This window comes from Syngnathoides biaculeatus, chromosome 4, assembly GCF_019802595.1.
Source record: "Syngnathoides biaculeatus isolate LvHL_M chromosome 4, ASM1980259v1, whole genome shotgun sequence".
NCBI lineage: Eukaryota > Metazoa > Chordata > Actinopteri > Syngnathiformes > Syngnathidae > Syngnathoides > Syngnathoides biaculeatus.
Genome location: NC_084643.1, coordinates 34,213,507 through 34,227,904, shown reverse-complemented (window position 1 = coordinate 34,227,904; position 14,398 = coordinate 34,213,507). Strand labels below are relative to the sequence as shown.

At 40.7% G+C, this 14,398-nt stretch overlaps 2 protein-coding genes across 4 annotated transcripts in view; one reads left to right on the top strand and one right to left on the bottom strand.

Moving 5' to 3' along the window:
* Nucleotides 1–8,737, bottom strand: part of LOC133499021 (uncharacterized) — a 31,114-nt gene extending 22,377 nt beyond the window's left edge. The window contains exons 1-2 of one of the 3 annotated variants that reach the window (XM_061816479.1): nucleotides 8,672–8,737; nucleotides 7,154–7,207 (exon numbers count right to left, since the gene is read on the bottom strand). In XM_061816479.1, coding sequence (XP_061672463.1) covers nucleotides 7,154–7,207; nucleotides 8,672–8,722 — 105 coding nt within the window. In that variant the 5' untranslated portion in view covers nucleotides 8,723–8,737. Of the gene's footprint in view, nucleotides 1–7,153; nucleotides 7,416–8,671 lie in introns of those variants that run through there. The other 2 variants (XM_061816478.1, XM_061816476.1) reach the window with 2 other exon arrangements.
* Nucleotides 8,738–9,453: 716 nt separating this feature from the next.
* The window catches only part of tmem175 (transmembrane protein 175), a 10,496-nt gene continuing 5,551 nt past the window's right edge, over nucleotides 9,454–14,398 (top strand). The window contains exons 1-7 of the mRNA XM_061816475.1: nucleotides 9,454–11,303; nucleotides 13,205–13,243; nucleotides 13,305–13,402; nucleotides 13,737–13,788; nucleotides 13,892–13,927; nucleotides 14,002–14,085; nucleotides 14,158–14,322. Coding sequence (XP_061672459.1) covers nucleotides 11,103–11,303; nucleotides 13,205–13,243; nucleotides 13,305–13,402; nucleotides 13,737–13,788; nucleotides 13,892–13,927; nucleotides 14,002–14,085; nucleotides 14,158–14,322 — 675 coding nt within the window. The 5' untranslated portion in view covers nucleotides 9,454–11,102. The remainder of the gene's footprint in view (nucleotides 11,304–13,204; nucleotides 13,244–13,304; nucleotides 13,403–13,736; nucleotides 13,789–13,891; nucleotides 13,928–14,001; nucleotides 14,086–14,157; nucleotides 14,323–14,398) is intronic.

Genomic DNA, 14,398 nt, shown 5'->3' with positions numbered 1-14,398 from the left:
CCTGTCATAGTCCCAACATTCAAAGTCCCTACACTCAGTTGTAGGCTCTGTGCATTCCTCTTTTTCTTCTGACGCTGGATCCGGTTTCCTCCTCTTCTTTGTCTTCGACCCACAGTAGCTGAATTTCCACCGACGCCCTGCAGGTTAGCAGTGCCGGGGGCGGGCGTTGTTAACCCGGGCCACGACCGATCCGGTATGGGATTCTTTAGATGAACGCTCATATTTGTTTGGCACAGTTTTTACGCCGGATGCCCTTCCTGACGCAACCCTCTGCATTTATCCGGGCTTGGGACCGGCCTACAGATTGCACTGGTTTGTGCCCCCCATAGGGCTGCATTTCAAACTGTTTTGCATAAGAGAAGTATTTTTTTCCTATAAAATTGTTTTAGGGAGAAAATGTCACATTCCTTTTCTTAATACTTGGAAGAAAAAAAGCTAGCTTTTTAAGAAAAGCAAGTGTTTTTAGAAATTCCTTATATTTTCAGCAGAAAAAAAACATTTTTAAGGAATTTTATTGAATCTTACTCTTTGAAAAATATGTGTATTTTCCATCCATCCATCAATCCATTTTCTTTGCCTCAATCACACCAAAGGCCAATTGACCCCTCCGTGGATATTGCGCAATCCGCGTCACTGACCAATCAGAGGCCAGAGATCTGCATAAACCAAAGCCCGTTTTTGCTCCCGCCATTTTCCCAGACAACATTGCATGGTCCAGTATAGGTTTAGTTAGCGTTTTATCGCGTATTTGGGTTATTTAACAAATAATATGGTCAAGAGGTGTAGTCACGGACTTTGTAATAGTGACGACAGGTATCCTGAAAGGCTAGTTGGTGGAGTTCCATTCATACCCTTTCCAAAACCGAAGACCCAGTACGAAAAATGCCTTCGATGGATCAAACTTTGTGGAAGACCGCATCATCAACTAAATCCATCTAATATCAACCGGAACACATATGTTTGCACGAAGGTATGCCCTATATTTGATTTTCAATACATGTTTCGTATAAATGAATTTGAAGTTCTTCGCTAGCATAACACTGCTGCGTGTGAACGATTGACACACTTATTCTTTGTTGAGCGATATTTAGCGATGATCGGACTGCACAAACGTATTGATTTCTTGCTGGCTCCCGACCGAAGCTTAACCAGACTGTGTTTGCACGAAGATATGCCCTAAATTTGATTTTTAATACACGTCTCGTAAAAATGAATGAGACGTTCTCCGCTAGCATAACATTGCTACGTGTGAATGATTGAATGAAATCAGAAGCATGGTGTCTCTCTCAGTTAAGAATGTATTGTATTTAGAATCTATAATATATCGTTGATTTGAATGAAATCAGAAGCATAACCCTAACCCTTTGCGGTACTATATGTGAAAAAGTACCCTTTTTATGAGAAATTCTTGTTCTTCAGTGAGGAAAAAGTCAAATTACATTTTTTAAAGAAAAAAGAAAAGAAAAACACACCAGACTTATATGAAAATTGTCTTTTTTTTCCAGAAAATATTTGTATTTTCAAGATTAAACAAAAATTTAATTTTTAAGGACAATTTTAAATTTTAGGGGAAAAGGATATGGAGTGGGGTTTTTTGTAAACTTGTAAAATACTATTGAGGAAATAACTTTTTGAAATAAATAAATTGAACATTTTCAGGGGAAAGCCGGGTTTAAGAAGAAAATTGTTATTCTATCAGGCATTTTAATCTATTATGAGGAATGTGAAGCATAACTGAATTTGTTTTCAAATGATATCAAAACAAGTGAGCGTTTGTAATGAAATGATGTTTTTATTTTACAAACAACAAGAAGATTAAGAAGATGGTGGATACTTTGAAAATATGATCTCTCCTAATGTCTTACTTGGAGCTAACAGGAACTCGTTCGTCATTTGTCTTCCATTTTCTTTGTCTTGAGCCCTAATTTCCATATTTCTGTCTTTATTGAAGTCATCTTTTAAGAACAAAAGTCACACACGAATGTGAATATTACCCTCTTCCTGATATTATCATTTCATGGTATTAGCATGAATTAAAATATTTTGAACAAACCAAGGCAATAAAATGTCGAAGAAAGATTAACACGCAGTTGCTTCCTTGTCTAGCAGCGAAAATTAGTATTATTTTTTGGTGGGGGGAATGCAAAGTACTGACGTTAACATTATCAGAGAGCGTTTAGGACACATCTTAATCTGTTTAATTTTTTTTTCCTGTCACATTGCCATTTAGCAACAAAGCGAAATGGCGTCCCTTATCATGGCCGCTCACGTACAAAAGACATGACACCCATCCAATTTACGTGTCGTTTCGGCCTACCAGATCAAATTGTCTTTGTGGACGTGCGTGCACGTGTGTAGATTATGCGCGAGAGTCATTGCGTTTTACGACAGCCTCATGTTTTATTCATCATGATGTCCTTAGCTTTAGCTTTATTGTTAATATCCTTATTCGTTCAGCAGGGTCAACAACAAGTCACGGTACGAGGACTGGAGACTGGTGTTACAGCCGCATTTCGGAGGGAAAAAAAAAGTGTTTCTTTTCTTTAAAAGGTTTGAATGTTTTTTTTTTTCAAGATACATTTGGATTGAAGTCAAAAGAAGTGTATAAAATACATTTCTACATGAAAAGTCTTTCAAAAACAAATTTCATTATTTTTCTTGAAAAATTCCCGTTTTAATATTATTATTCCTATTATTTTTCAGTGAATATTTTTTCTAAAATAAACTCTTATTGGGGATTCAAAATTTAAAGCATTTTAAAAACACATTTCAAGAAAAAGCTACATTTAGAAAAAAATGAAATTAATTCATAAAAATCCACATTAAAACAAAAATAGAAAAATATTTATGTTTTCTTTTCATTTATTGAGAGACATTTTTGTCTTAAAAAGCAATTTTAAAAAATGTATTTATTGAAAGACGAGCTTTGAGAGATTTATTGGTGGGCGGGCAGGGGCAGGTGGCCGAGTGGAGAGCTTTGTGGGGAAGAGAACACCTTTTGAGAACACTGGCTTTAAAAAATAGCACAAAATAAAATTTTGTCATTAATTTTTCTTTTCCAGTTTCTTTCTATACAATTACATCTTTTTACATCTTATTTGAGAGAAAAGGTGTTTTTCAAGGCTATTTCAGATTTTTATTTTTGTCCCACAAAAAGTCATTTGGTTAAATTTTGGACTGGGATTTTTTTCAAGATATATTTTTAAGAGCAAAGAATAATAATAGTATATAAAAACAAAACAAGATCTTGCCTTAAACAATCACTTTTATGGAAAAATATTTTTCATTCAAAATTTCAAGTGAAAAATGTCAAATATATTTAGAGGGAAAATCTATTTTCAACACATTTTTATGGGGAAAAAAAAGAACATTTTACTCATTTAAAAAGGACATTTTCTCAAGGAAAAATAGAGAAAAAGGATAAATCATGAGGGAAAAAAAGGAAAGATTCTCCATAGAAAACTTCTGTTTTTTGAAGGGTAAAAAAAATGAAGGCAATTAATACAACTGTAGACTTATTTTGTCAGGAAAAAGGTAGAACATCTTTTTTGTAGAAAAAGAGAAGCATGGGATTTTGTGACGGAAGGGGGTCACAGTGAACGACTGCTGAGCACATCCGCCTCACAGTTCTGAGGAGCCCAGTTCAAATCTTGTCCCCACCTGTGTGGAATATGCATGCCTGTGTAGGTTTCTCCGGGTACTCAGATATCTTCCCACATCCCCAAAACACGCATTCATTGAACACTCTAAATTGTCCCCTTGGTCTGATTGTGAGTGCGGCTGTTGTCTGTCTCAATGTGCCCTGTGATTGGATAGCGACCAGTTCAGGGTGTTACCCCGCCTCCCGCCTTGAGTCACCTGGGACACGTGACCCCCTGTGAAGATAAGCGGTGCAGGAAATGGAAAGATGGATCATGTGACAGAAAACAAAAGCATGTCAGCTCAGAGCAATGACGCTAAGTGAATTTTCATGCCTGCTAGCTAGCTTGGGAACCTTTGATTAATCCTTTTTTTTTTTCATTCATCCAGTCATGTGACAGCAAGCACAAAACCTGAGCATCGTTAGCTTGGTAGCTCATAGTGATGCGAATGGAATTGCACAAGTGTCAGTTGAAAGTTGAAAGAGGGTCAAACGGGGTCCATAAAGAGGAACAGGACATTTGCGGAATGTGCCGTGTGTACGTTCTTACATAAGCGAGTAATAATAAGAATAATGCTCAATATTCATATGCTAAAGCGAGCTTTAATGAGATTAGCACGCAGCACGTTATTGAGGTTAAGCGGCTTAACGCGGAGGAAAAAGTAACCCAAGCAAATTCATTTCCAGCATGGACTGAGGGAAAGAGGGGGGGGGGGGGGTCAGGACGTCAAATAGTATTGGGTGAGCCTGAGTCCATTCTACCATAAACAAATCAAAAAGTTGCATTTTTTTTTTTTTTACAAAATAAAGTCACAATCATATAAGAATCAAGTTCGATTTTTTTAAAAAAACGCAATCGCAATTACGATACGTGATACAGTGAAGAAAATAAGTACTTGAACACCCTGCTATATTGCAAGTTCTCCCACTTAGAAATCATGGAGGGGTCTGAAATTTTCATCGTAGGTGCATGTCCACTGTGAGAGAGATCATTTAAAAAGAAAAATCCAGAAATCACATTGTATGATTGAAAGACTCAGCCACGACCCATCTTCAATGTTCTGACTGAAGTAAAGAGGTATTCCCAAAAATCTCACAATACATGGCCAGGGTCATCCTCTCCTTAATACAGTGCAGTCGTCCTGTCCCATGTGCAGAAAAACACCCCCAAACCATGATACTACCACCCCCATGCTTCACAGAAGGGATGGTGTTCTTGGGATGGAACTCATAATTTGTCTTCCTCCAAAAACGGCTTGTGGAATTATGATCAAAAGGTTCCATTTTTGGTCTTTCTTCAAAATAGAGTAAAGGAATATTTTTCAAAGAAAAAGGAATTCTTGTATGAGTATAAAGTTCTACTTTTCAGAGGGGAAAAAAGCAGTTTCACAACAAAAATATAATTTATTTACCTTTTTAAGAAGATTTATTTAATCTCTCATTAATTCCTTCCCTTTATTTATTTATTTTGGGGGGGGTTAGTCCTCATCATTATCATTATGATCATAGTAATCATTTTACACGCACACACAGTACATATGTGACATTCCCATCTGGGTAATTCCTTCCTCGTGCTTTAGTGTTTATGTGCATACACACTGTACTTCCTTGTTCACACACAATCGCCTTAATGCTGTTACATAATGTGTGCGTCTGTTCGTTTGTGTGTGTGCGTGTATTCTGTGTGTATTAGTTTCTCAATCCCTTATTTCCCGTGATTGCCTGGCGACCAGTTCAGGGTGTGCCCCGCCTTTTGCTCGAAGATAGCTGGGATAGGCTCCAGCACTCCCGTCACCCTGTGACCATTGTGAGGATAAACAGAATGGAAGCTGAATGAATCCTTCATTCAGACGAGAATGGCCCATTTTTTTTCCTCACGAAGGAGACGCAAAGTTGGCACGTAGGCGCATCTGGAAAGCGTTGGCCTCACAGTTCTGAGGTCCTGGGTTCAACCCCGGACCCGCCTGTGTGGAGTTTGCATGTTCTCCCTGTGCCTGTGTGCGTTTTCCCCGGGCACTCCGGTTTCCTCCCACATTCCAAAAACTTGTAACATTAATTGAACGCTCTAAATTGTCCCTAGGTGTGATTGTGAGTGCGGCTGTTTGTCTCGATATGCCCTGCGATTGGCTGGCAACCAGTTCAGGGTGTACCCTGCCTCCTGCCCGTTGACAGCTGGGATAGGCTCCAGCACTCCCGTCACCCTTGTGAGGATAAGCGGCTAAGAAAATGGATGAATGGAGATGCAAAGTCCAGATATTGAACACCACACAGCACTTTCACACACTAAAGTGACCCCCTCCCATTCACCGCAACAGATTCCAGGCCCAACATGAAAATGTAACTATAGAGAAACGATAAATGAAAATAATGTAAAATTCCATAGTTAATGGAAATTAATTTTGTCATTATAAACTTTCAACAACTGCTACTTTGCACACACTGAGCTGCAACACATACAAACAACGTACAGTATGTCAATAGTCTTCAAGATTATTTTTCTCTCTGCTTTGTAGTAAGAACGTCACTGGAGTTTACAGTAGTTGCGGACCTCCTCTACCTCTTCCTCGTGCTGTTAATTGCACTGCATCTCTTTCAATAGAGTTCGGTGCTGCCCGGCATGTTGTGGCACACTGAAAGTACACAACTCTGAATGCAGACATGGCTGTGTACTGTAAAAACAATTGCTCAAAAATCACCGATATAGCTGGGGTTCGATGAATTGCTGAAAACAATGTGAACAAAAAGTGACATTTTTATAAACACTATCTTAAGTAAGTGAGGTGCGTTTTTTAAGAGAGTCGATGTGGTTTGACATCCTGGGCCGAGAGAGTCCAAATACTTCTTGTCAAGCGTGTGCAGACGCCTTCGTGAAAAAGAACATTCCGAAATCTTCCTGCTTCACTGTCTGGAAGGGATTGCGCTGTTTTCATCCAAAAAGGCGTTATAAACCTCACCTGACAATTGTTTTGCTTTTGTTTATATAGTTTGAGAAATAAAATAAATAATATATATATATATGTGTGTGTGTGTGTGTATATATATATATATTTTTATTGCTTAACAAAAAAGACACACCTCACTTACCTACGATAGCATGTATAAAAATGTCACTTTTTGTTCACAATGTTTTCAGCAATTTAGCAAAGCCCTGCTATATCATTGATTTTTAAACAATTAATTATATATATATATATATATATATATATATAATTGCTTTAGGCATTAGTCCCCCCCCCACACAAAAAAAAATATATAGAGAGAGAGGGAGAAAGAGAGAGATTTTTTGGGGGGTACTCAGATTTTAAAATCTGAATATGAGAACAAAACCTTGTTGTTTTTGAGGGAAAAAAAAACATTCTCAGAAGAATAAAATTGTATTTAATAGTGAGACAAAACTCCTAATCACCCGTAAAGAAAAAGTGTTTGTTTAAGAATAGGATATTTCAGCAGTGAAACCCTCTTTTATGTTTTTTTTTTTTTTTTTTTAAAGGAAAACATTTGGAGAGGACTCACCGCTGTGCAGTCAAACGGAGATGCCTCATTGGTTAACTTCACAAAGACCTTTGACTGAAAAAAAAAGAACAAAAAACAAACGATCAAATAACTTGAGGTTGAAGTTTTGGAGCACCATCGTGTGCTTGGACTGTGGCAAATCGAGATGTTCGATACCATTTTTTTTCCAAACCGATACCAATAAAAGTATTCTCTCTTGTTTACTTATTATGTACCGATACATCCAATTTAAATTTATACAATTGCAAATAATTGTGAGTGGAGATCTTTCTTTCTTCCTGACGGACACGATGATTCGCCCCACGTGTCCAATCACCACAGTGCAGCGCCATCTATTGCCGGGGAGGAGTACCTTGATTCCGGGGGGTTGTGTGACCTTCTTGATATCAAATTCAATACTCGCCCATCCCTAATGGTAACCATGATCTGTTGGGGTAGGGGTCACAGCTGATCCTTTGGGACCTACATTAGAACCTTACAGAAACCACAAAAAGTTTCTGAATCGTTTCAACTGAGGCCTAAAATTTTGGGAGTGATTTCTCAGGACCAAAACAACATCCGTGTTTAATTCATTTTGTGAACACTAGGGCTCTTCACAAATGGGTATTCTGGTCAAACAAGAAAAAAAAAAAAAAGAGAAAGTTTTTGAACCGAATCATAACGGAACAAAAAAAGAACATTCTACCAATTTTATTCAGACAAGAGTTGCAACTGCTGCCACACTCCATTTAGTTCAAAATTACAAAATATTTCACAATATTCAGCCTTTACATACAGTGGATGCCATTTTGACTTGGCGCGCATAGTGTCTGCCCGTGTACGCAGTCAATACGAAGACTCGATTCGATGATGAGCTGTCATAGCCCAGTTAATCAACATAGCTACATGGCAGCCAAACACCACTTTACTGTTTTGATTATTAACATGTTTTTTTTCACCATGTTAACCTAAGCAAATCTATATGTGATTGATAGTTTTATGGATTATTCTGCTAATGCAACTTTCGTCAAACTTGAATACAGCAGGTGATCGTTTGTCGTCCTCTGACACTTTCTCCCCTCATCACTTCACACTCTAATGACATAAACACACACATGCTAAAAATCCTTTGGATTGATGGTTTAGATGGTTTATGGATTACAGCTGTGTGTGTGTGTGTGTATGTGTGCGTGCGTGCATGCGTGTAGTTATGTAATGTCCAGCCGTTCTAATTCCCCGCAAAGACAACATAATCAACAAAATCACAACCTAAGGAGTGGCACATCAACCTTTAAAGATATAATCTTTGCATTCACAACAACTCGCTTCTCTGCCCCCGCCCCTTTACTATCAGCTTCTTTTTTAACACTTGAGTGCTAGGCACCAAAAAGTCAAATGCAAAACAACAACAAAGAGTACAGAGTGAGAAGAATTGTCAGTCAGTATTTTCTTTTTTCCCTCCTCATCCCGTTGCTGTGGCGACAACATCAGCATCATCAAACAAAGACGAACATAAAGCCGCTGATAAGGACCCCTTACCTCTCGCACGGGTAGTGCACATCCTAGGACTTCTGCTAGAAACTTTGCCATCGTGGAAATCAGGAGAAAGTACGTGAATATGATGGTGATGATGATGAAGATGATGATGATGGATGAGGAGCATCTGTCAAATCCCCCATGGTGGTTGTGGGCGGAGCCATCAGCCGACCCATGCAGGTGGCATATTTCCTCTCAATCACACACCACCCAGGCCATGCTACTGAGCGGCTTTAGTGGCCAGGCTCGTAATACCAATTAAAACTCATCTGAATAGGAAAACGAGATGTCATTTTTGGAAGCAGCGATGCAGAATTGAAAGAAAACATACAGAAAACAAAATTTTGTAACGCAGTCTCATAATTAAAACCCACAAAACCAAAATGAGAAGAATTAAAACACTCCAAACGGCAAATTAGTTTACAGATGAGTAACAATTAAAGCCCCCTAAAAGGCAGTTTTGCTGTCTGAATAATCAGTAAAGGTCAACAAGGGTAATTTAATATAAGAACAAAACCATGCAAAAACTTAATTGAGTTGTCATAGTAATAATAAAAAGATTTAAAGTGCCTCAAAAGGCTGAAGTAATTATATGAAAAAGGATTAATCCACTCACACAAGATGTGAATATTAAAAATTAAAGCACCCCAAAAGGTGATCAGAATGTTATTTACAAATAAAGCAGCACGAAAGGTGATTTTGCAACTGAAAAACTTAGAATTTAAGCTCCCTTGGTGAGAATAACAGCAAAATTAAAAACTGGAAAAGGTCATTTATTTGGTGCACTCATAAAAAGTCATAGTCCAGACAAAAAAAAAAATATGATTTGGCTGTGCAATAAGAAGTGACGTCTCCCAAAAGCTGATGAAATTGCAAGAAAAATCGCCAAAAAGTTTTCATCAGCAGGATAATGCAAAGAATGATAGACCCTGAAAAGGCAATCTTAGTGCCAGAATAATAAGAATTAAAGCGTCTGGAAGGACACGATAATATGGACACCCCATTCCCATCATCCCAAATGGTCAGAATAGTACAAATTTCACTGTACTCTATTAGTAAAAATCCCCAAAAGTTATTTTTGTTGTGGAATAATAAGAATTAAAGCCCCCAGAAGGTGAATTTACTGGCCTGAATAATAAGAAATAAAGACTGCAAAACAGAGATTTAGTTTCTCGAATAGTATTACAAACAATAACAATGTGTGAATACCGAATGCACAATGGAAAAGATCGGTAGAACATGAATTAAAGCCCGCTTAAATGAAATCAATTTCACTTGTATCCTCTTTGGCAAAACGAGCGTCTGCCTCAAAGGTCTGGGTTGAAATCCCGGCCCCGTCTGTGTGGAGATCGCATGTCTGTGTGGGTTTTCTCCATGGACTCAAATTTCCCCCCACCTCCCAATAATATACTAAATTGCCCATAGATGTGAATGTGTGTGCAAGTGGTTGTTTATAAGATATGTTCCTTGCGATTGGCTGGCAAACGCTTCAGGGCGTACCCTGCATCAAGCCCAAAGATAGCTGGGATAGGCTCCAGCACTCCAGCTACTCTTGTGAGGATAAGCAGCCCAGAAAACTGATGCATAGTATGCTCTTCAACCAGGATGTGAAAGTGGCGTCAAACTGAATCACCCCCCACTTCCTTCCTGCTCGCCATCCGGATCATCTGGTTTTAGCCCTCATTAAAAGTGACTTTTTTTTTGTATGTCTGCAGCTGCTTCTTAAATGCGACGCAGATTAAGCAGCAATTAGGAGACCAGCGTGAACAGATCACAGCTGTCAGGATGACATCATCGCCGAGGCGACTAGTCCGCAGGGGGGGCACTATTCTGCGAGCTAACGTACTCCCATCACCTCACCAAGCAAGAAGAATATGGATTGTCTCATTGTTTGTTCGTTTTTTTTTTTTTTTTTTTTTTTGGACGTACCTAGCCAGTGTCCAGCAAAAGCAAATCAATGATCTGCGCCATAGTTAAAAAAAAAAAGAGAGATAAGAATTTCCCCCCTCAAAACGTTGTTAGGGTCTCACTGTCCACAAAAAGCAAATAAATCAAAACCATTGTAAACTTTAAAATAACCTTTTTCCTACCAATAAATTCTAATCTTGGAAAATAAATTCGAAGGGAGAATGTCCATATCCACTCAATTAGACGTCTGCTTCTCTCTACAGGCAGAAAGGTGACACTGCAACATTTTCTCATTAATCTTTATGATTAAAAACAAACAAACAAAAAAAAAACGCTTACTATTCCACTGAGGCTTACTTGTGATTTTAGTCGCTCGAAACACTTTTGACTTTCACAATTGCGTGATATCAATCGAGTAGATCTCGTGAGTCGCCATTGCTGACGTCTGGCACTTCCGCATCCGATTGCCCCGCCCCCTAAAAAGTCAGTTTGTTTGCAAACAGAGCGGCTACTTGACGAGCTCGCGATGGGCCGACACGAAGACGACGACCACGCGGCGGAAGAGGAGCCGGTAGAGGAGCGCCCCGCCTCCGCAGTCTCAACAGAAAGCCTCCTGGCCGCCTCCGTCGACGTCGAGGAGGAGGAGGGAGCCGACTGGGCCACACAATCTTCACACCGCTTGCTGGCGTACAGCGACGCGCTGCTCTCCATCATCGCCACTGTCATGGTAAGACGCACTCGTCAATGACTGGCTGCGTCATTCCAACGCAATTGTGTCGTAATAGAAGTGGGCGGGTCCTGCCGACGGCGGGAAAGTCAATGAATACAATACAGTGGCGGTTCAGTGCCACTGACGTCCCTATATACATTGTAAAATAGACATTGTAATGAAAAAGACAAGTAACACTATTCACTTCATTGTCGATATGAAAAAATAAATATGAGCGGAGAGCGGGTCATTCACGCGCAAAGTTGCGGAAGTGTCATTCTACGACATCCAAGTGGTCGCCGTATTGGCTGCATCCTCTCTCCGTGACGTCACCTGGACATTCGCCATTGAAAACACACGGTGGACCCTATATTGGGAGATGAACACGCCCCTTCTGACACGGAAGCTCTTTTCGAAGAAGAAGATACCGGCGCAATATTACCCTCTTGTTTTGACCCATACCCAGATGATATGCGATCACGGCCAAACCGCCTCCCCATCCGATCCATTTCCACGGCGGGCGCTGTGACGAGCCGGCGTGGCTCATTTTCGGCGCCGAGCCGGACCGCTAGACGGCGTTGTTCATAGCCGCCATCTGCGATGAACAAAACCGCTGAGCCAGGGTGCTTTACGGCGTTGTCGTCGCACGTGGCTAAGTGCACCATTGTCAGCAGCGTTGTTCAGAGCCGCTGCCGTCTGCGAGCCCGACACGCAGCCTTTGCCGAAGCCATGACTGGCAAATGCGGCGTCTTGGCCGGGGTGGCTCATTTTCGGGGCCGTGGTGCCTTATCACGGAGCCGAGCCGGGCTGCAAAACGGCGTTGTCGTCGCACGTGGCTGAGTGCGGCATTGTCGGCAGCGTTGTTCATAACCGCTGCCATCTGCGAGGCGATGCTGCAGCCTTCGCCGGCGAGCCCGACGCACACATCGACACATTTAGCACGCATGACAAATGTACGCTGATCTTTTGTTACGTTATGAGAGACCGATTACATGGTACTCCCCAAACTATTATTTTTTTTATTAGCTGTATACACACCTACCTGTCATTTGAAACCCATGAAGCTCTCGTCCTTTGCACCAGTGCAATCCATTTTTCACGACGAACCGGGTCTTTTGGAAAAGTATGAAGAGCGAATCCATCCTCCCGAGTGTTCGAGCAATATCCAGCAATACAACGAGCTGGCATTTTGGCTAACACGAAGGAACAAAGAGCTACCTTCCCGCAGGTAAAACTAGCACAACCAGACGAGACTGCTTGAGTGCGCTACTGCCCTGTACGTCACTTCCTGCGTCTTCTCGAAAACAAAACGCTTGAGAGGATTTTCATGCCGTGAGTTACAAAAAGCCACGTCAAAATCATGTTTTGTGGTGAAAAAACAGGTGGGTCCATACCGGCTGCTGTTTTTTCATTAATAACATACTAAAAATTATGCATTTCATGACAGTGGACCTTTAATCTGTTGTCTTTCATGGTGTCCTACAGACATCGAAGGATATTTACTGTTAAAAGGCTGGAATACTCAGGCTTTTGGACAATTTTAAGTTGAAGAAAGTCTCTAAAATTATTCCATCTGTCCAATTTGCTGTGCTTATGCGAGGTCAGGTTGTTTGTAGGAGCTTAAGCAGGGAAGTACAAACTTCCCTTTCCCCAGGCACTTTGTACAGTTCTTGCTGGAGGATCCTGAGATTTTCCCAGGCTGGTTGAGGGTATAAATATGGATGCACATTCCCAAGCCCAAATATATTTTGTCAGCTGTCAGGATGGCTACAATGAGCGCCGTTTATCATGGAACTATCATTTTACTATTCCTTTGTTATAGATCAAAATGGCTCATGTAAGATCCTTCTGTCTTGGTCTTGCTTCCTTTAAGTCCAATATGGGCACCGTGAGCAACTTTAACCTATCTCTCTGTGCAGATCCTTCCCGTGGCCCACACCAAGATGGAGGTGGACAAGGTAATGTGTGACATTATAACAGTGGTCAAATGTTGCAGTGGTAACGCAGTCTCACGTTCAGGAGCTGGATGAGAACCTTCAGCTTCTGCTGGGGACCAAGATGGCCGTCTACCTGATGACCTTCCTCATAGTCACTGTGGCCTGGGCGGCACACATCAGGTGGAGGAAAAAAAAAACCCACAACGTCACCTTTTATTTCCTAATGTGCTTTTTTGTTGTTCCTGTTTGAGTTGTTTTTGCTGCAGTTTTTCCTTTTTCTGGTTTGTTTATTACATTTTTTAAAGATTTTTTTTAAACATTCGTTTGATTTGTTCTTGTCTCTGTCTAACTCATTGTTTCAGTTTGACTTGTTCTTGCTCCAGTTTTTCTCATTCAAGTTTTTTTTTTTTATCTGACTTGTTCCAGTACAAATACAGTATTTGTTCTTTGTGTATTCCTATGACTTTTCTTGTTCCAGTTTGAGATGTTCTTGTTCCTTTTTGACATGTTCCAGGTTATTTCAGGTGATCGTTCGTATCGATGACACTCTGGCCTTGCTTAACCTCGTAAGTAGAGCAACATGGCCGTTGTTCTTGTTCCTTGGATGATTTTACCCGTTCCCAATGTGTTTTTGTTCCTGTGTGTTCTTGTTCCTGTGTGGTGTTCCAGGCATGCATGATGCTGATCACCCTGCTGCCGTACACGGTCAGTATGGGTCTCGCCATTCATTGACAAACGATGTCCCTGACATGACAGCAGAGGTTTTCTGCTCTGTGCAGTTTTCGCTGATGGCGACCTTTCCCACACACATCCTGGGAATTCTTCTCTTCTGCGGCTGTGTGATGGTCATTGGTGGCATTCAGGTCTGCCCTTAGCATTTGCATCTCCAAGCCTAGGTTGCCACTGATGTTGTTGTTGTTGTTGTTCTTTTTCAGTCAGTGATCGTCTTGTATGCCTTTGGTCGTCCGTTCCTGCTCCAGGATCAGATCCGAGCGTGTGAGGATCACTCGGTGTACAAACGTCACATCCTCAAAGTCCTCCTGAGGGTTCCTCTCATATGTCTCTTGGCTGGACTTTGCTCGTTCTTCTGCTACCAATTGGTTGGTCCCGCCTCCCTGGCTTGATGTTCTTGTTCTAGACAATATTGTTGTTCCTGACTTGATGTTTCTGTTTGGG